The sequence below is a fragment of the Physeter macrocephalus genome, chromosome 6, assembly GCF_002837175.3.
Source record: "Physeter macrocephalus isolate SW-GA chromosome 6, ASM283717v5, whole genome shotgun sequence".
NCBI classification, from domain to species: domain Eukaryota; kingdom Metazoa; phylum Chordata; class Mammalia; order Artiodactyla; family Physeteridae; genus Physeter; species Physeter macrocephalus.
The window spans coordinates 63756779-63770487 of record NC_041219.1 but is presented as its reverse complement, the minus strand read 5'-3'; the positions used below and the strand labels follow the sequence as shown (position 1 = coordinate 63770487).

Below are 13709 nucleotides of genomic sequence, written 5' to 3'. Positions count from 1 at the left end.
AGGTCTAGATCCAATCTGAGTATATTAATATACATTGTGAGGGAAAAATAAAGAAAAAACATTATGTAAAAAATTATTTTTATTTTTGATATTCTCAAATTGTAGAGCCAAGAAAAGAACACATTTTTAGATTTGAAAAACCCCAAAACTACTTTGTTTACAAGTGAAAGTAAATTTTATGCACAGTCAATGAATAAAATAGAGAATAAGTGATCAAAAAAGTTGTTTTTACTTCATTACAGATGAGAATTTGCCACATAGGGGAACCCATCCATTGCTTGAGCACACATCATTTACCAGTGGTTGATTCTGACAATACAAAAGCAAGAAAAAAAATGTGTGAGGGCCCTTATCTTGACGTCTAAAAGACTTTATTTTTCACTTGTGATAATAAATCCTTTGCTACCTCCACAAGACCAATAAAACAGCATCTCGAGATTATCCCTCCATTCTGACTACACTCTGCCTCAGCACTGCCTGCCCGATGGACCCTCCCTCCTAATTCATCTCACTGTGCATTGGCTCCATCCCCTGAACTTGCACGCTTGCAACCTGTTTTTCCTCTGTCACGAGTCTGTCCCATAACTCCTGTTTGACCTTTCTCACCCTATGTATTCATTCAATATTCATCCATTTATTCAACAAATATTTACTGAGCATCTACCCTGGGCCGGGCACTCTTCCAACAGCTGTGGATACAGCAGTGAACAAAAAGGATAAAGACGTTGCTTTCGTGGAACCTACAAGCATTCCAATAGAGGAGTTAAGTAATAATAAAGAGCTAATATAATGTCGTGTAGTGAGTGATACATTCTCTAAAGAAAATAAACCTGGGTAAAAGTGGTAAAATTTGAGTGATGGGTTGATTTTTAGATTGGCTGTTCAGGAAAGACATTTTAAGGAACCACCCTTTGCACAGAGATTGGCACTCTCAGCCCCTGACCACGGTTCATCACAGAACACCTTTGGGAAGAATGAGAATCGTGTTCTACCCAACTGGCTATTGTGGCCATGAAAGAGAAGAAAGGACAACAGCCAGAAATCTTGGACTGGTGTAAATAGCTTAAAGCAGTATGATGGAGGGTTGAGGACAGGACAGAGAGATGACAAGCTTCTCACATTTTATCTTTATAACCTGTCAAGTCTGTTGGCAAGCAGTTCTTCAGAACATGCAAGAAAGCAGGAGCAGTCACAACCTAGTGCCATATTAAAATGAAACAGAGATAGAAGTAATGTGTGAAAGATACAACCAGAAATAGTTCATCTCAACAGCAAACCAAACCAAACAACAAAATGACTGTCCAAAAGTGGAACAGCCACCTCTCAGCTGACAGTAATTTCACCATGTATGACCAATTGGCAGTAATATTAGAGGCAAGATCTAAGTACCAGCTTAAGTATTGAACTAGACGATCTTTGAAAAGTATAGTTTTATGATTCAATGAAATACACTGAACAAAATATGTTGTTCTCTTAAGTCATATATTAAGACAATCATATTTAAAAATAGTGTTAAAATTAATTTTCTATCTTTTTAACAGTCAAAAGCCAAAGAAATTTTTGTATGTACAGTTACCAAACCCAGAGTTTGCGCAACCCATAAAATAAGGAAAATATACACATTTTTTTCTTCCAAGAGAGTTGAACATCAGTCCTTGAAAAGAAAGTTGGGAAGAGTTGCTCTCCTTCATGCAAATTCTTCAGATTCTGAGATTTAGACTATGATTGATCTTACTGGTATGTTTCCCCTATCATTAAAGTTACTTTTCTCATTAAGGAGAGAGAGAGAGATAAAGAGAAGAAGTGTCTAGTGTACAAATATAGATATTGTTTCTTAAGGTGTATTCACTATTCCCATGAATCATTTTTAGAAAAAAATTCTGCCCTCAAACTTGGGAAATGCTACACACTATATCTTCCTACTGGAAGCACAATGCATATTAACATAGTGAAGGTTCTAAGGAATCCTGGTACAAAAAATAATAATAATAAATGAATTGATACTAGTTTAAACAAAGTTAAACCGATTACTAGTTTAAACAAAGTTAAACAGATTACAAATTCATGTCAGCACAGACGTGTTTATTTTTAATAATATCTGTTAACATTTTAAGTCTCTAATGTTCCATGGAGTACACTTGGGAAGATGCTGCTCTAGACACATTTTTAATTGTTCTTCTTCTTTGACTTTTGCTTTGGGCTATTTTTACTGTCCTATTTCTTTCTTTCTTTCTCTTTTTCTTTTTGGACACAACACTTATTGAATGCTTACTGTACTCTAGGCACTGTTTAAAATATGTTATGGTCATTATCTCACTTATTCCTGACAATAATCCTCTGAGATAAATACAGCCAATCACCATAGGGACCCCAGAGAGGTGAAATAATTTCCCCCATATCCCGCTGTTGGTAAAAGGCACAGTCCAGAGAGCTGAGATTGAAATCAGGTCTCTCTGACCCAATGACGCCTATCCTTTTAACAAAAGGCCAGTTCTCACCTCTTCTACTCCCAGAAGCGTACCACCCTTCCCAAGCTCTGAGAGACCAACAGCCTACTTATTTCCCAATCCAAAGATTTTCCAGACTTTAGCTTATAGTATCTCTCCATTGCATTTGATGCAGTTTGCCAATCCCTCTCACTTGAAATTTCCTAGACCTTGGGTTTCCTTGATTCTTATACCTCTCTGGCTGTTCCTTCTTCATCTTCTAAGGCTCCTTATTAAATGTTAGTGCTCCCCAGGCCCCACCCTGGCCCATTGCTCTTCTCTCCTTTGCCTTCTGCTGGGACATCCCCATTCATGTCTCCAGGTCTGCCCTCTCCCCTAGACATCAGACTCATATCTAAGTACCTGCTTTTTTTAGGCACTTCAAATTCAAAAGATCCTCCACTAACCTCATCATGTACTACAGCAGTGGAGGTCCCAGCAGGACACTCAGGGGAAATTCTATGGAGTTTAATCAAGAGACTGTTAATTAAGGTGTGGAGTAGTGATACTAAACAGGGATGATAAAGTACCCAGGGACTTTAGCAGCAGCGAGAAGCTATTACCCTAAAGAGACCAAGCGAGGAAGCTGTTTCTGGAACTTGGCTAGAACTTGGCTTTGAAAGAGGAGCTGACTACAGGATTGAAAGAGGGGATGAAGCCATTGCCTATCGGGGTCCAGCCAGCATGGACTCCTACCAGTAATCTTCTGTTAGTGCCTCCTATTAGTCAAACTCACTGCTGGCCAAAGGGCAAGGGATCCTGAAGAAGCAGTCTTTACAGGGAAGCTCCCTGGCACTGAGGGTGGAGAAGGAGGTAAGCTGATCTGGAGGAGACTGGATACCACCAGTACACTTGGTATCTTAAAACTGCAACATCTTAGGCAAAGGTGTCAGTTACCTGGAAATTACCTTGGACTCCTCTTTCCCCAGTTTCCCACACCTAACCAGTCTTGTCAATCTAGCTATTTTGAGCACTGTCTCTCTTCCTTTAGCCCCTTTCCCATCACCCTAGTGTCAAGGTTTATCATCTCTTAATTGGACAATTGCAATAATCTCCAAGCAGCTTAACTGCTTCCAGGCCTGATACACCTTTGGGATAGCCTTTCTTACAGCCAAAAGCTCTATCTAAAATGCAAATCTTACTCCGTTAAGCCTTGATTAAACCCTTTAAATAATCTTCTTCACCTAGAGAATAAAGGCTCTACTTTCTGGCACAGCTTATAGGAGCCTCCCTGAGCTAACTTCTATCCCTTCATTTCCTTTTGTATAAATTTGTATCTTCCGAAACACTACCACGCTTTTCACACCATTGGGTCTTTATTCATGCATTTTTTTCTGCCTGTATGTCCATATTTTTTAACCTACCTCATATCAGCTCAGGTGTCATCTTTTAAGAAGTCATCTCTCAAACCTTGAGATATAGTTAAATGTCTTTCCTCTAGCATACTACCATGTTTTCCTCTATCAGACAAACAAAACAGAACAAAACCTGACCACATTTTAATGGCATTTTCTTTTTCTATGTTTATTTTCCCATTATGTCATTTGTGAGGATTCAATTGACTGATATCCTTTCGTCTACCTACAACATCTAGTACAATTCTTGGCACACAATAGATGCTCAATAAATGTTTGATTAACTGAATGCAATTGAGCTATGTATCATTATCCTAGAATCCAAAAGATAGACTTAGTATTGAAGAAGAAAAGTAACTTCTTAATGTGGTCATTCTGGCTTTGGGGAAAGAATAGTCAGCCAAAAACGTTTTGGCTCTTTCAAGGTTTCTAAAGTTTAGGATGCCCTTCCAAGGAAACGAAAAGACAAGGACAGAGTAACTAGAAGTTAAAGCCAGGGTGAAAGGGCAAGAATGCTAGAGTTAATTAGAGTCCTGATTCAGAAAGTGAGGTACAAGGGGTAAGGAACCAGACCTCAGATAAGACCAAATACACAAAGGGACTTTCTGGAATTCTCTAACATCTGGCTTGTGCATTCCAACCACAAGCTTCTGTGGGTGAAACTAAGAAGGAATCACAAACTGGATCAGTACACAGAGCCGTAGTTGGTCTCTGGTATAAGTTAAGGGGAAAGAGAAAAAGGGACAAAAATTCCTCTGTAGTGAATTTGATCAATAGGAGGGTCATAATGAAGGATTAGGATTAAAGACCTGATATATGCCTGATGATATTTTCTCACACATAAATCATCTATTAAAAAATGTAGGGGGGAAGAAAAAGAAAAAAAATAACAAACATCTCAGTTATCTAAAAAGCAGTTAAATGAGATGATATAAAACAAGAGAAACATTCATCTTTTAAATCACATATACATTAGTATTATGAAAAATAATTCTGATTTCGTACCTCTACATTGTAGATAAATTGCATCCCTATTATTTTTATTTGCTAGTAAACGTACAAAAACTACCAGGTTCATTTGGTTTTAATTTGCTTTATGATAGGAACAGTCTTGTTAGAAAAATGAACTGCACAGCGTTCCTATTTAGGAAGAGTGGACAACCAAACAAGTGAAGAGTATTCAAGAAGGAAACACATTTATTTGCATATAGATAGAAGGATGGCAATATATTTGTTTTCATCAAACTTTTTTCATGCGATTCCCTAATTTTCCCTATATTCATTTTCTTACAGAAATTAACATGCATATTTATAGTTTGTAACACAACTCTCAAACTCAGAGTCCTATTTTCAATCCTGAGTCTCTGTTTCTGAAAGATTTTTCCAAGCATGTATCATTTCTCTCTCTTTCATCTCAATTTCCTGACAAAAAGGAAGGGAAAAACTGATTTTATCAAGAAATCTCTACAACGTTGTTTCAAACATCCTCTTTTTTCTTTGGTGGTTTTAATATATTCAGAAGTAAGAGGAGTTGGCCTTTTAGATAACTAGAATGCCTAGGGAAAGGAAACATGTTTCGCTGGAGAATGAGATTCTGAATGAATGAGTTGAGGATGATTTTTTGACACAGGGCTAAGATATGGTTCTACTTATAGAAATAAATTTGAAGGCACCTTGTTCAGAGGAAAAAACAAAACAAAACTAGGGATCAGCACTCTGGAGACCTAGAACAAGCTTAAGAAAGGGCAAGCTCACTAATGAGGAAAAATTAGTGACCACAGATTACATGAGAGGTGTTTAAGAAGATTATTCACCTATTCTTCTGAAAGGTTGGTAGAAGCGATATGCAACCTGCTGGAGCCAATAGCACCAGGAGAGAAGAACACAAGAGACTTTGTGTTCTGTCTCCAGTTTCATCCTACCCCATTCACCCTTTTGCTCATTCTACTGGTGCCATATTAACCTTGGTTTAGCTCCTCAAATCAATGACACCAAGTGAACAAGGAGGTCTCTCACATATGAGCTGATACCAGTGGGTCTCCAGGGGCACCACAGAAGAGTTCTTTACAGCATTGGTTTATGCCGCTAGATTGAACACTACCATAGATATAACAAGACCAGGGTGTGGCAGAGGCTTCATCTCTTAAAAGCAAAGTTATGGCAAAAAATTAGCGGGGTTTCTATGGAAGAATGCAGAAATTTTTGTCAGTTCTAGTTGGTAGTGGTCACAGAAGAAGGATAATATGGAAGAGGAAGCAAGAATATTACCTGCGTATCTGGATATTGGCCCAAGTTGTAGGCCACATACAGAGGTAAGGAAAGCCATTTCCTCTAGTATTTCAACTCAGACTTTTAATTGAATGCAGTAAATAGCAGTTGAGGTAAGGCTGGAGCAATCCAGAGTAGTATTTTTGGGGGAAAATAACATACTGGTATTTTGAGTTATGATTTTAATAAGTTCTTAATATAGGGGATGGGTGATATTTTATTTTTTTGGTGTAATGATTGCATTGTAATCATAATGATTTAATTCACACAATGATAATTTCCTCATATTTTCCTTAAAGATGAGTTCACAAGTCAATATTATGATATTTTAACACTTCTCAGTCAGAAAATATTTATATAATGACGAAAATTTGAATCCTGTCTGTTAAGCTTCTATTATATGCCTAACACCACATACTAGGCCCAATGGAAGACAAACATTTACAATAGACATGCATTTATTTCAAAAATATTTACAATGTATTTGGAGTAGTTAAATGAACACGATGCTTTCTAGTAGAGCCCATCATTATACTGGGGCTATGCTTCTGAAAATGCGACACCACTGGAAGTGTGTACCTGAAGGCACTAAATTAGGAAGAAAATGAGAAAGAAATATCTGTGGTCACAGAGCTGTTAAGCATTCTATCGTGCCATGATGCTCCCAATCACAATGGCTTATATAGGTGCACCAACTGTATCCAGCACCAAAGATCCTTTGCAAACCCTCAAGACTCAAGTTGGAATTATATTTATAAGACCCAGGAGTCAATGTGCTTATAAGTTTAAACACCTCCAAGTTGGATATTTAGATGCTAGAAATACCACTACATTTAAAAATAAAGTACAACTCATATTGTTTTAATTATTTATGCATACAGATGTATGCTTTCTTATGGGCCAAAATGAGAAAGAGGCACGTGTGAATTTTCTATGCTTTCAAACAGTATCAATCTTTCATATAACAAAGAAGAAAAGAAAGCAACAGATGTTCACATTGGGAAGGATTATCACTCAGTCCCCTGCAGAAGACCAGCCCGGTGAACCTTCTCCAACTTACTAGAGATGTCACGTATAAAAGGGTTTCTCTAATAGGCTGGCAACAACACTTGTCAAGGAAGCCAACTGACAAAGGAGTTAACGGCAGCAAGCTTCACTGCGAGGAGGAGGGTCTAAGCTGCTTCCGAAAGATGAAAAGGTTATGGTTCATCTGCCGACATTGTATAATATAGAATGTGCATGTAAAACCTCCAGAAGGAAAGTGAAGATTCTTATGTGTGTGTGTGTGTGTGTGTGTGTGTGTGTGTGTGTGTGTGAGAGAGAGAGAGACAGACAGAGACAGAGAGGGAGAGGTGAGGGGAGAGACATGGGGGTGGCGGTGGAGAGAAAGGCTGAGAGAATAAGGAAGAAAAAGAAAAAGAGAGAGGGGTCACAGGGAAGTGGAGAAAGGCAGATACAACTTGGAAAGTGGGTATTTCTCCCGAATAAAAGTACTATGGTCAACATGGTAAGACTCATGCTTTATAGAATTACACATAAACCTCTTTCAGAAAATGTAATTGAGGCCTTTTCAAATTTAATGTTCCTTGATTATGTATCAGGTGAGAGCAGAAATGGAAGGAAATATAGAGAGGAGGTTCAGAAAGAAAGAAGGATTCTGGCCAAACCTATGAGTTTAGGGACACCTTCCAGTTGACTATTAATAAGCACCATTTCAGGGAAGGCAGAATCTAAATTCCTATGATGTCATATGCTACAACTTGCCTCTTTGTTGACAAAATACTGATGTCGAGTGAACTGATATAGGAAGCAATTTTCAAGGAGAGGTGTAGTAAAGATAGGGTAGGTGAGAGCAGTTGCATTGTTTTTACTAGAATTATGGGAAGATGTATGAGAGGGAAAATCTAAATGGAGCAGTATTTATCTGGTGATTAAATAAATAATAAATAAATAATACTCCAATAAATACGACTCGATTTACATTCACATGTGGGTAGAAGACTTTGAGATTGGTAGGCTCCCAGTATACTTGATAACAGAGTTCTTTTGTTTTCTGTTTTTAGAAATAGAAATGTACCACCAATATTGGTATGAAAGTAGAAATTTTCATAACCAACATGGTGCTTATGAAACATCAATTTTGCAGCTATTAGCTTCATAACATAAATGCATGATTTAAACAATTGGCGATGGCTGATTAAATGTTCCCATAATTAAGCCACGGATAGGGAACAACGCACGAAGGCTTCCTTAGCCAGGCACCTTGAGGCTACCTCAGTGAAACTGGTTATAGCCAATCTTACAGATTCAAAATTTCAGACTTTCCCACCACTTATGTCCAGCTGCTTGTTTCTGATTTGTGGAAAAGATAAAACTACAAATCAAGCCTCATAGTTGAGTTTCTCTAACTTTATGGCTTTAAGGGATTTTCACTCTCACGCGGAGGATACTTCATACAGAGTAGTGAAAGATTGTCTGACATAATGAGAACTACAGAGATTTGGGGGGAGGGCTGGGGAAACAGTTGCTTTCCGACTCAGCACAGATAGACCTTTTTAGATTTTATCGCTGATATTCAATCGACAACTTGGTATTTAATAATGGAATGTTATGTTTCTATCACCACCTGCATGTTAAGTCTGTTTTACTGACTTTACTGATGCAAAAGCATCTCCAAATTACGGAAAGATTATACTATGAACCCAATTTACCATGTAATATACTATTTCCAAAATGTAAATGCATTACTCTGTGTGCCCAGTTTACCACTTTGAACATCTCTTGTCAACTGTAACAAAATAAGTGAATGAAATAGCATGTGTGAAATACCTGGAAGACTGACTGGCACATGGTGGGTATTCAGTGTACATATATGAAGGCAATATATATATATATATATATGTTTCTTTTGGTATACTTTATATCCAGTTGACATAAAATGTTGCAGTTACATAAAATAAAGAGTAAAGACTTGCTTTACAAAATTACTTGTCTCATTACAATATTTACTAAAAGGCAAGCTTTATTAATGTATTTACTGTGTGATGCAGTTTATCATAATTGAGACTAAACTGCAAATGTGCAGGAAAACACCTATTATGTAGAATAGGGTGAACATCTACTACAGTCTATGCCGTTACTGACTGCAATTTCTCAGTCTGATATCAAGTTTTGATTAGAACTTTTGCTACAAATTTTTACATTTTTTATGGCACTCTACCCATACTCCCGAACCCATCATTTGACCATTTCTGAAATTCTCACTCATTGTGAAGATTTCAAATAGAAACCTGAAGTAGTGCCAAAGGTTGGGTTTGGATCAGATGTCATATGTGTAAGTCCTAGCTGTTACATAGTAAAATGTGTGGTTGTTCAATTTCTCACTTTGCATTCATGACAAGTGTTGCATAGACATATAGTTATGACAGAATGTGACAAATAGAAAAATTAATAGAAAACTTCATAGTCTGTGTATGTTCATAAAACGTACACATTTGTGGTGTCTGCTTAAAGAGCAACCTCTTAGAGTGAAAATATGTGACCGAGCTTATTATTTATCAGATTTTAAATAATATTATTGTTGATAGCTTCAGAAAATGTAAAAATATATTAACTACAATTTAGAATCTTATTTAGGCACTCTGCTGCTGGTTCTCCCGGAAACTATTTTTCCTATTTTCCATTAAAAGAATGAAAATATGGAATATTTTAAACAGATGCTGGTCTCAATCCGTTGGCTCTGTTCCACTATCTCCTTGTCAGACGTTCACGATTAAGGGTGCATATGAGCAAGAAGTGACTCTTTGATAAGAAAACATTTGCGTCCTTTAATGTTTCGTCCATTTCTAAGGTAGATATCACTGTGGTGCTGAAAGGATAGCTCCCGGTCACCTGTCGACGTACTTGAGTTTGCTTTGCCGGAAGAAGGACTAATAACAGAGCTAAAGTAGACACACGGAAGACACGCGTGATAGACAATTACCTCATAACTTCATAACACTTCTCCAAAGACATCTGGCTTAAATTCCTTTTTAAAAATTTTATGCACCGTATAGTTGTCAAACTAGGGGTATTTCTTTTGTTTTCGTTTTTAAGCAGTCCTTGTCTATTTTTCTCAGAGTAAAACCCTGAAGCAGGACATTCCAAAAAAAAACACGAAAAAGTTAATTATACAGATGTCTGCCATTGAAATGTAGAGGTAGCATCCTCTGTAAATATAGCGGGGGAAAGTCGAGACTTTGTAAAGGGTATTCTCAGGTTGGAGATGAGGACTTGGTGGGGGGGGTGGCGGGGGGAGTCCTCTCCAGGCTCAGGCTGACCTTCCTTAGTCAGAGAAAACCATGCTCACGACCCAGCCCCGGCAGTGCATCTGAGGCCGGGGAGCTCGGGCCCCGGTGTATAATTCCAGCAGAAGGTAAATGAAGACAAAGCCTCCGCTCACTCCGTTGGGGGAGGGAGAAAAGGTTAAGCAGCACTGGGGTGCAGGAGCGACCAGAAGGGAAAGTGATCTCACTTTGTCTGAGGAAGCACCATCCCACGAGCCCACCTTTGATGTGCATGCCGGCGGCGGTGCAAGAGCACAAAGGCGGAAAGCCGGAGGGAGCAAACTTCCCTCTCCTTCCACCCCATCCCTGAAGCCCGCGGACAACACGTAAACGCAAGGACAACAAAGCGTGCGCCCAGGCCGCACCGGGGGCGCCGCCAGCAGCCCGGCCATCGCGACCCGGGGCGCGCCGCTCCCCCGCGACAGAGCGAGGGCGCCGGAGAGGCAGGACCGCGGCGGCGGGGTGGGGGGGGAGGGGGGCCCCTACCTTGAGCAGCACAAAGAGCCAGAGCAGAGGCAGGAGGCGGCGGCCGCCGCGCGTCCTCGCGGGCAGGTGCCCCATCGCGGCGTGGACGGGGACCCGGGGGGACGGTGGCGCCGGCTGGCTCCCCCGGCGGCTCACAATGGCGAACGGGGGCTGCAGCCTCAGACCTTGGGCGCCGAGGCTGCTCCCGGCGGGCGCATGCTGCCTGCGCAGTCCCCCCGCGCCAGCTCCCTTTCGCTTTCTGCCCCCTGGATCCTCTAGGCACGTGCCGGGTGCTGCTGTTCTTTAATAACAGCTAAGGATGGAGAGGGTGCGGATCGGAGTGGGCGAGGCTCGGCTGCCGCCGCCGCGGCTGCCGCGCGGTGAGCGAGAGGCGGGGGCCCTGCGCCCAGCCCTCCGCGGTCGTCTGGCAGCCGAGATACTCTCGCTGTGGGCTGCGGACTCATAAAAGTGACAGCAGCTTCCCAAGCCCCACTCCAGGCTCCGCCCCAACCTCTTCCACAGTCCCTGGGACGCAGAGTTCTGTGGGGCTTCCCTGACTCCTCTTCAGCAACTCGGGAACCAAATGCCCCGGTCCCTTCCCAGTCTTCCTACATCTGCTCTCAGTGAAAGTAAAACTTGGAGGGAAGTGGTGGTTGTGAGTGTAGTGATGGAGTTCAGCGTGTGTGTGTGTGTGTGTGTGCGCGTGTGTGCGCGCGTGTGCGCGCGTGTGTGTGCGATGGGGAGGATAATCCGGCCCATTTCCACTCTCTTCATCCCATTTAAACACTCTCATTCTCTCTGCCCCACACTCACCCAGGAGGAAACAGCACAAGTATATATTTTTTTCTGTTTGAGGTCAGAAGTTTTGTACATTTTAAGGGCTGTCCTTTGACACCTGAGTGGAATATAGAAGGAGGTTGGTTCACATTATAGTACACATATTTATAAACACATAAACATCTATGTACTTTTAAAAATGTTTAATTATTAAAGAAACTGTCAAACTTTCCCAGAGTCGTTATGCCATTTTACATTCCCACCGGCAAAGTATGAGTAGGGGGAGGGGAAAGAGAGGGTGAGTAATTTAAAAGTGGTAATGTTAGAGATCTTTGTGGTGATGAAACACTTCTGTATCTTGAATGTGCTGGTGCTTACACAAATCTACCCACATGATAAAATTGCACAGAAACATACACACACACACACGAGTGCGTGTAAGACTGGTGAAATCTGAATAAGGTCTGTGAACGGTACCAAGGTCAGTTTCCTGGTTTTAATACCTACTGTAGTTATGTAAGATGTTACCTCTGGAAGAAACTGGGTGAAGGTACATGGGACCATTCTGTACATTTTTTCTTATTGAGCTATGATTGACCTATGACATTATATTAGTTTCAGATGTACAGCATAATGATTCCATGTTTGTATGTACAGATGGCTGGTATGTATATGTGTATCTGAGAAAGGTTTAGATTGAATATAGTTATACAAGTATATATGTGTGCTAAATTCTTTCTTATATGCGTAAATCAGAATAATGGTCTGAATTTATGTGAGAATATTGTCTCTGATGTCTTCCTTTAGAAACTTCTTTTGTTGTCACCTTCCTCTTCATATGCTTACTTTAGTGCCCTTACATCCATTCTTCTCTTTCTCTTGAGAAAATATTAGTTGCTTCTCCATCCCTCGAGGTCAGACTCATGGGCTATCTGAAAATTTTATTCTTGGGACTACACTTGTAGGGCTTTGGTTTGGTATGTTTTCCATTTATTTTGAAGCACCAGAAGGCAGCATTTTATTCCCACCCACACCCAAAAGTGGCACTAAAATTATCTTATGTCTAGAACAAAAAAGATGTTTAGGTCAGGGACAAAATCACACTCATAATTTGCCAACAATTCTTCTTTTGAATAGAGTTTGATTTTAAAGTGTATGTGTGTGTCCGTGTAGTGGATTATGGATATATATGAAGATATAGATATGTGTGTGTGTGTAGATACATGGATATAGGCTTAACTGATGTATGTAGGATATTAGAAATATAGCCTACTAATCATACATTCATCTTGTAAATGCAAAAAGAACTTTCACAGTGATGCACGTTTTTGTAATAATCATATTTTGCTATGTTGTCTTTCTATTTATTTCCTTATCACTTATATCACAATTTGCTTAGCTCTTTATACCCTCATAAATATGTACACATGGACCACTTTGGGGGAACAGTGAAGCAAAAAACAATAAGCAGTGAAGCATTCCCCAGTAAAGTATTAGTTATTAACATTATTAATTTTCCATTACACTGTATTCAATCTGTGATTGAATCAACACTGTGATTAGGTGGCCTGAAGACTGAGGGTATTATTTCGTAATCACAGAAAATGTTCTCTCCAGAGAAAAGTATTTTACTTAGCCATTGCTGGATAAAATAGTTTCATTCTTTTTTTTTTGTACTTAAAACAATAACAGGCTTGTGAATCTTTCCAGGAGAGACACCAAAGAAGAATGTGAGTGCTGTATCATCAGCCGTGTGGGGTTTTCAATTCATAGAGCCCGCTGTGTTTTTCTTTGAACTATTGGTTGGTTTTCCAGTGTAATACTTCCAAAGGATGGTGAATCTTATTTTGCTGTTTTCAAGATTCCAAATCAGCGAGAATGTCCACGGGCAGCATAAAGTGCCTATAGGAATGTATGCTTCCAAATGTTTGTTCTGATTTCATTATCACAACAGCACTGCTTGGTAAAGAAGGCTGAGATCATTATCACCAACTGTTTCCCCTGTAATGCTGCATTTCCAGGAGAAATAATGA

The 13709-nt window shown here is 39.8% G+C and overlaps 1 protein-coding gene across 1 annotated transcript in view; it reads right to left on the bottom strand.

Annotated features, from left to right (window-relative positions):
* PTPRO (protein tyrosine phosphatase receptor type O) overlaps nt 1-11010 on the bottom strand; it is a 234863-nt gene extending 223853 nt beyond the window's left edge. Inside the window, exon 1 of the mRNA XM_028491495.2 lies at nt 10921-11010. Within this exon, the coding sequence (XP_028347296.2) occupies nt 10921-10995 (75 nt within the window). The 5' untranslated portion in view covers nt 10996-11010. The remainder of the gene's footprint in view (nt 1-10920) is intronic.
* Between the last annotated feature and the right edge of the window lie 2699 nt (nt 11011-13709).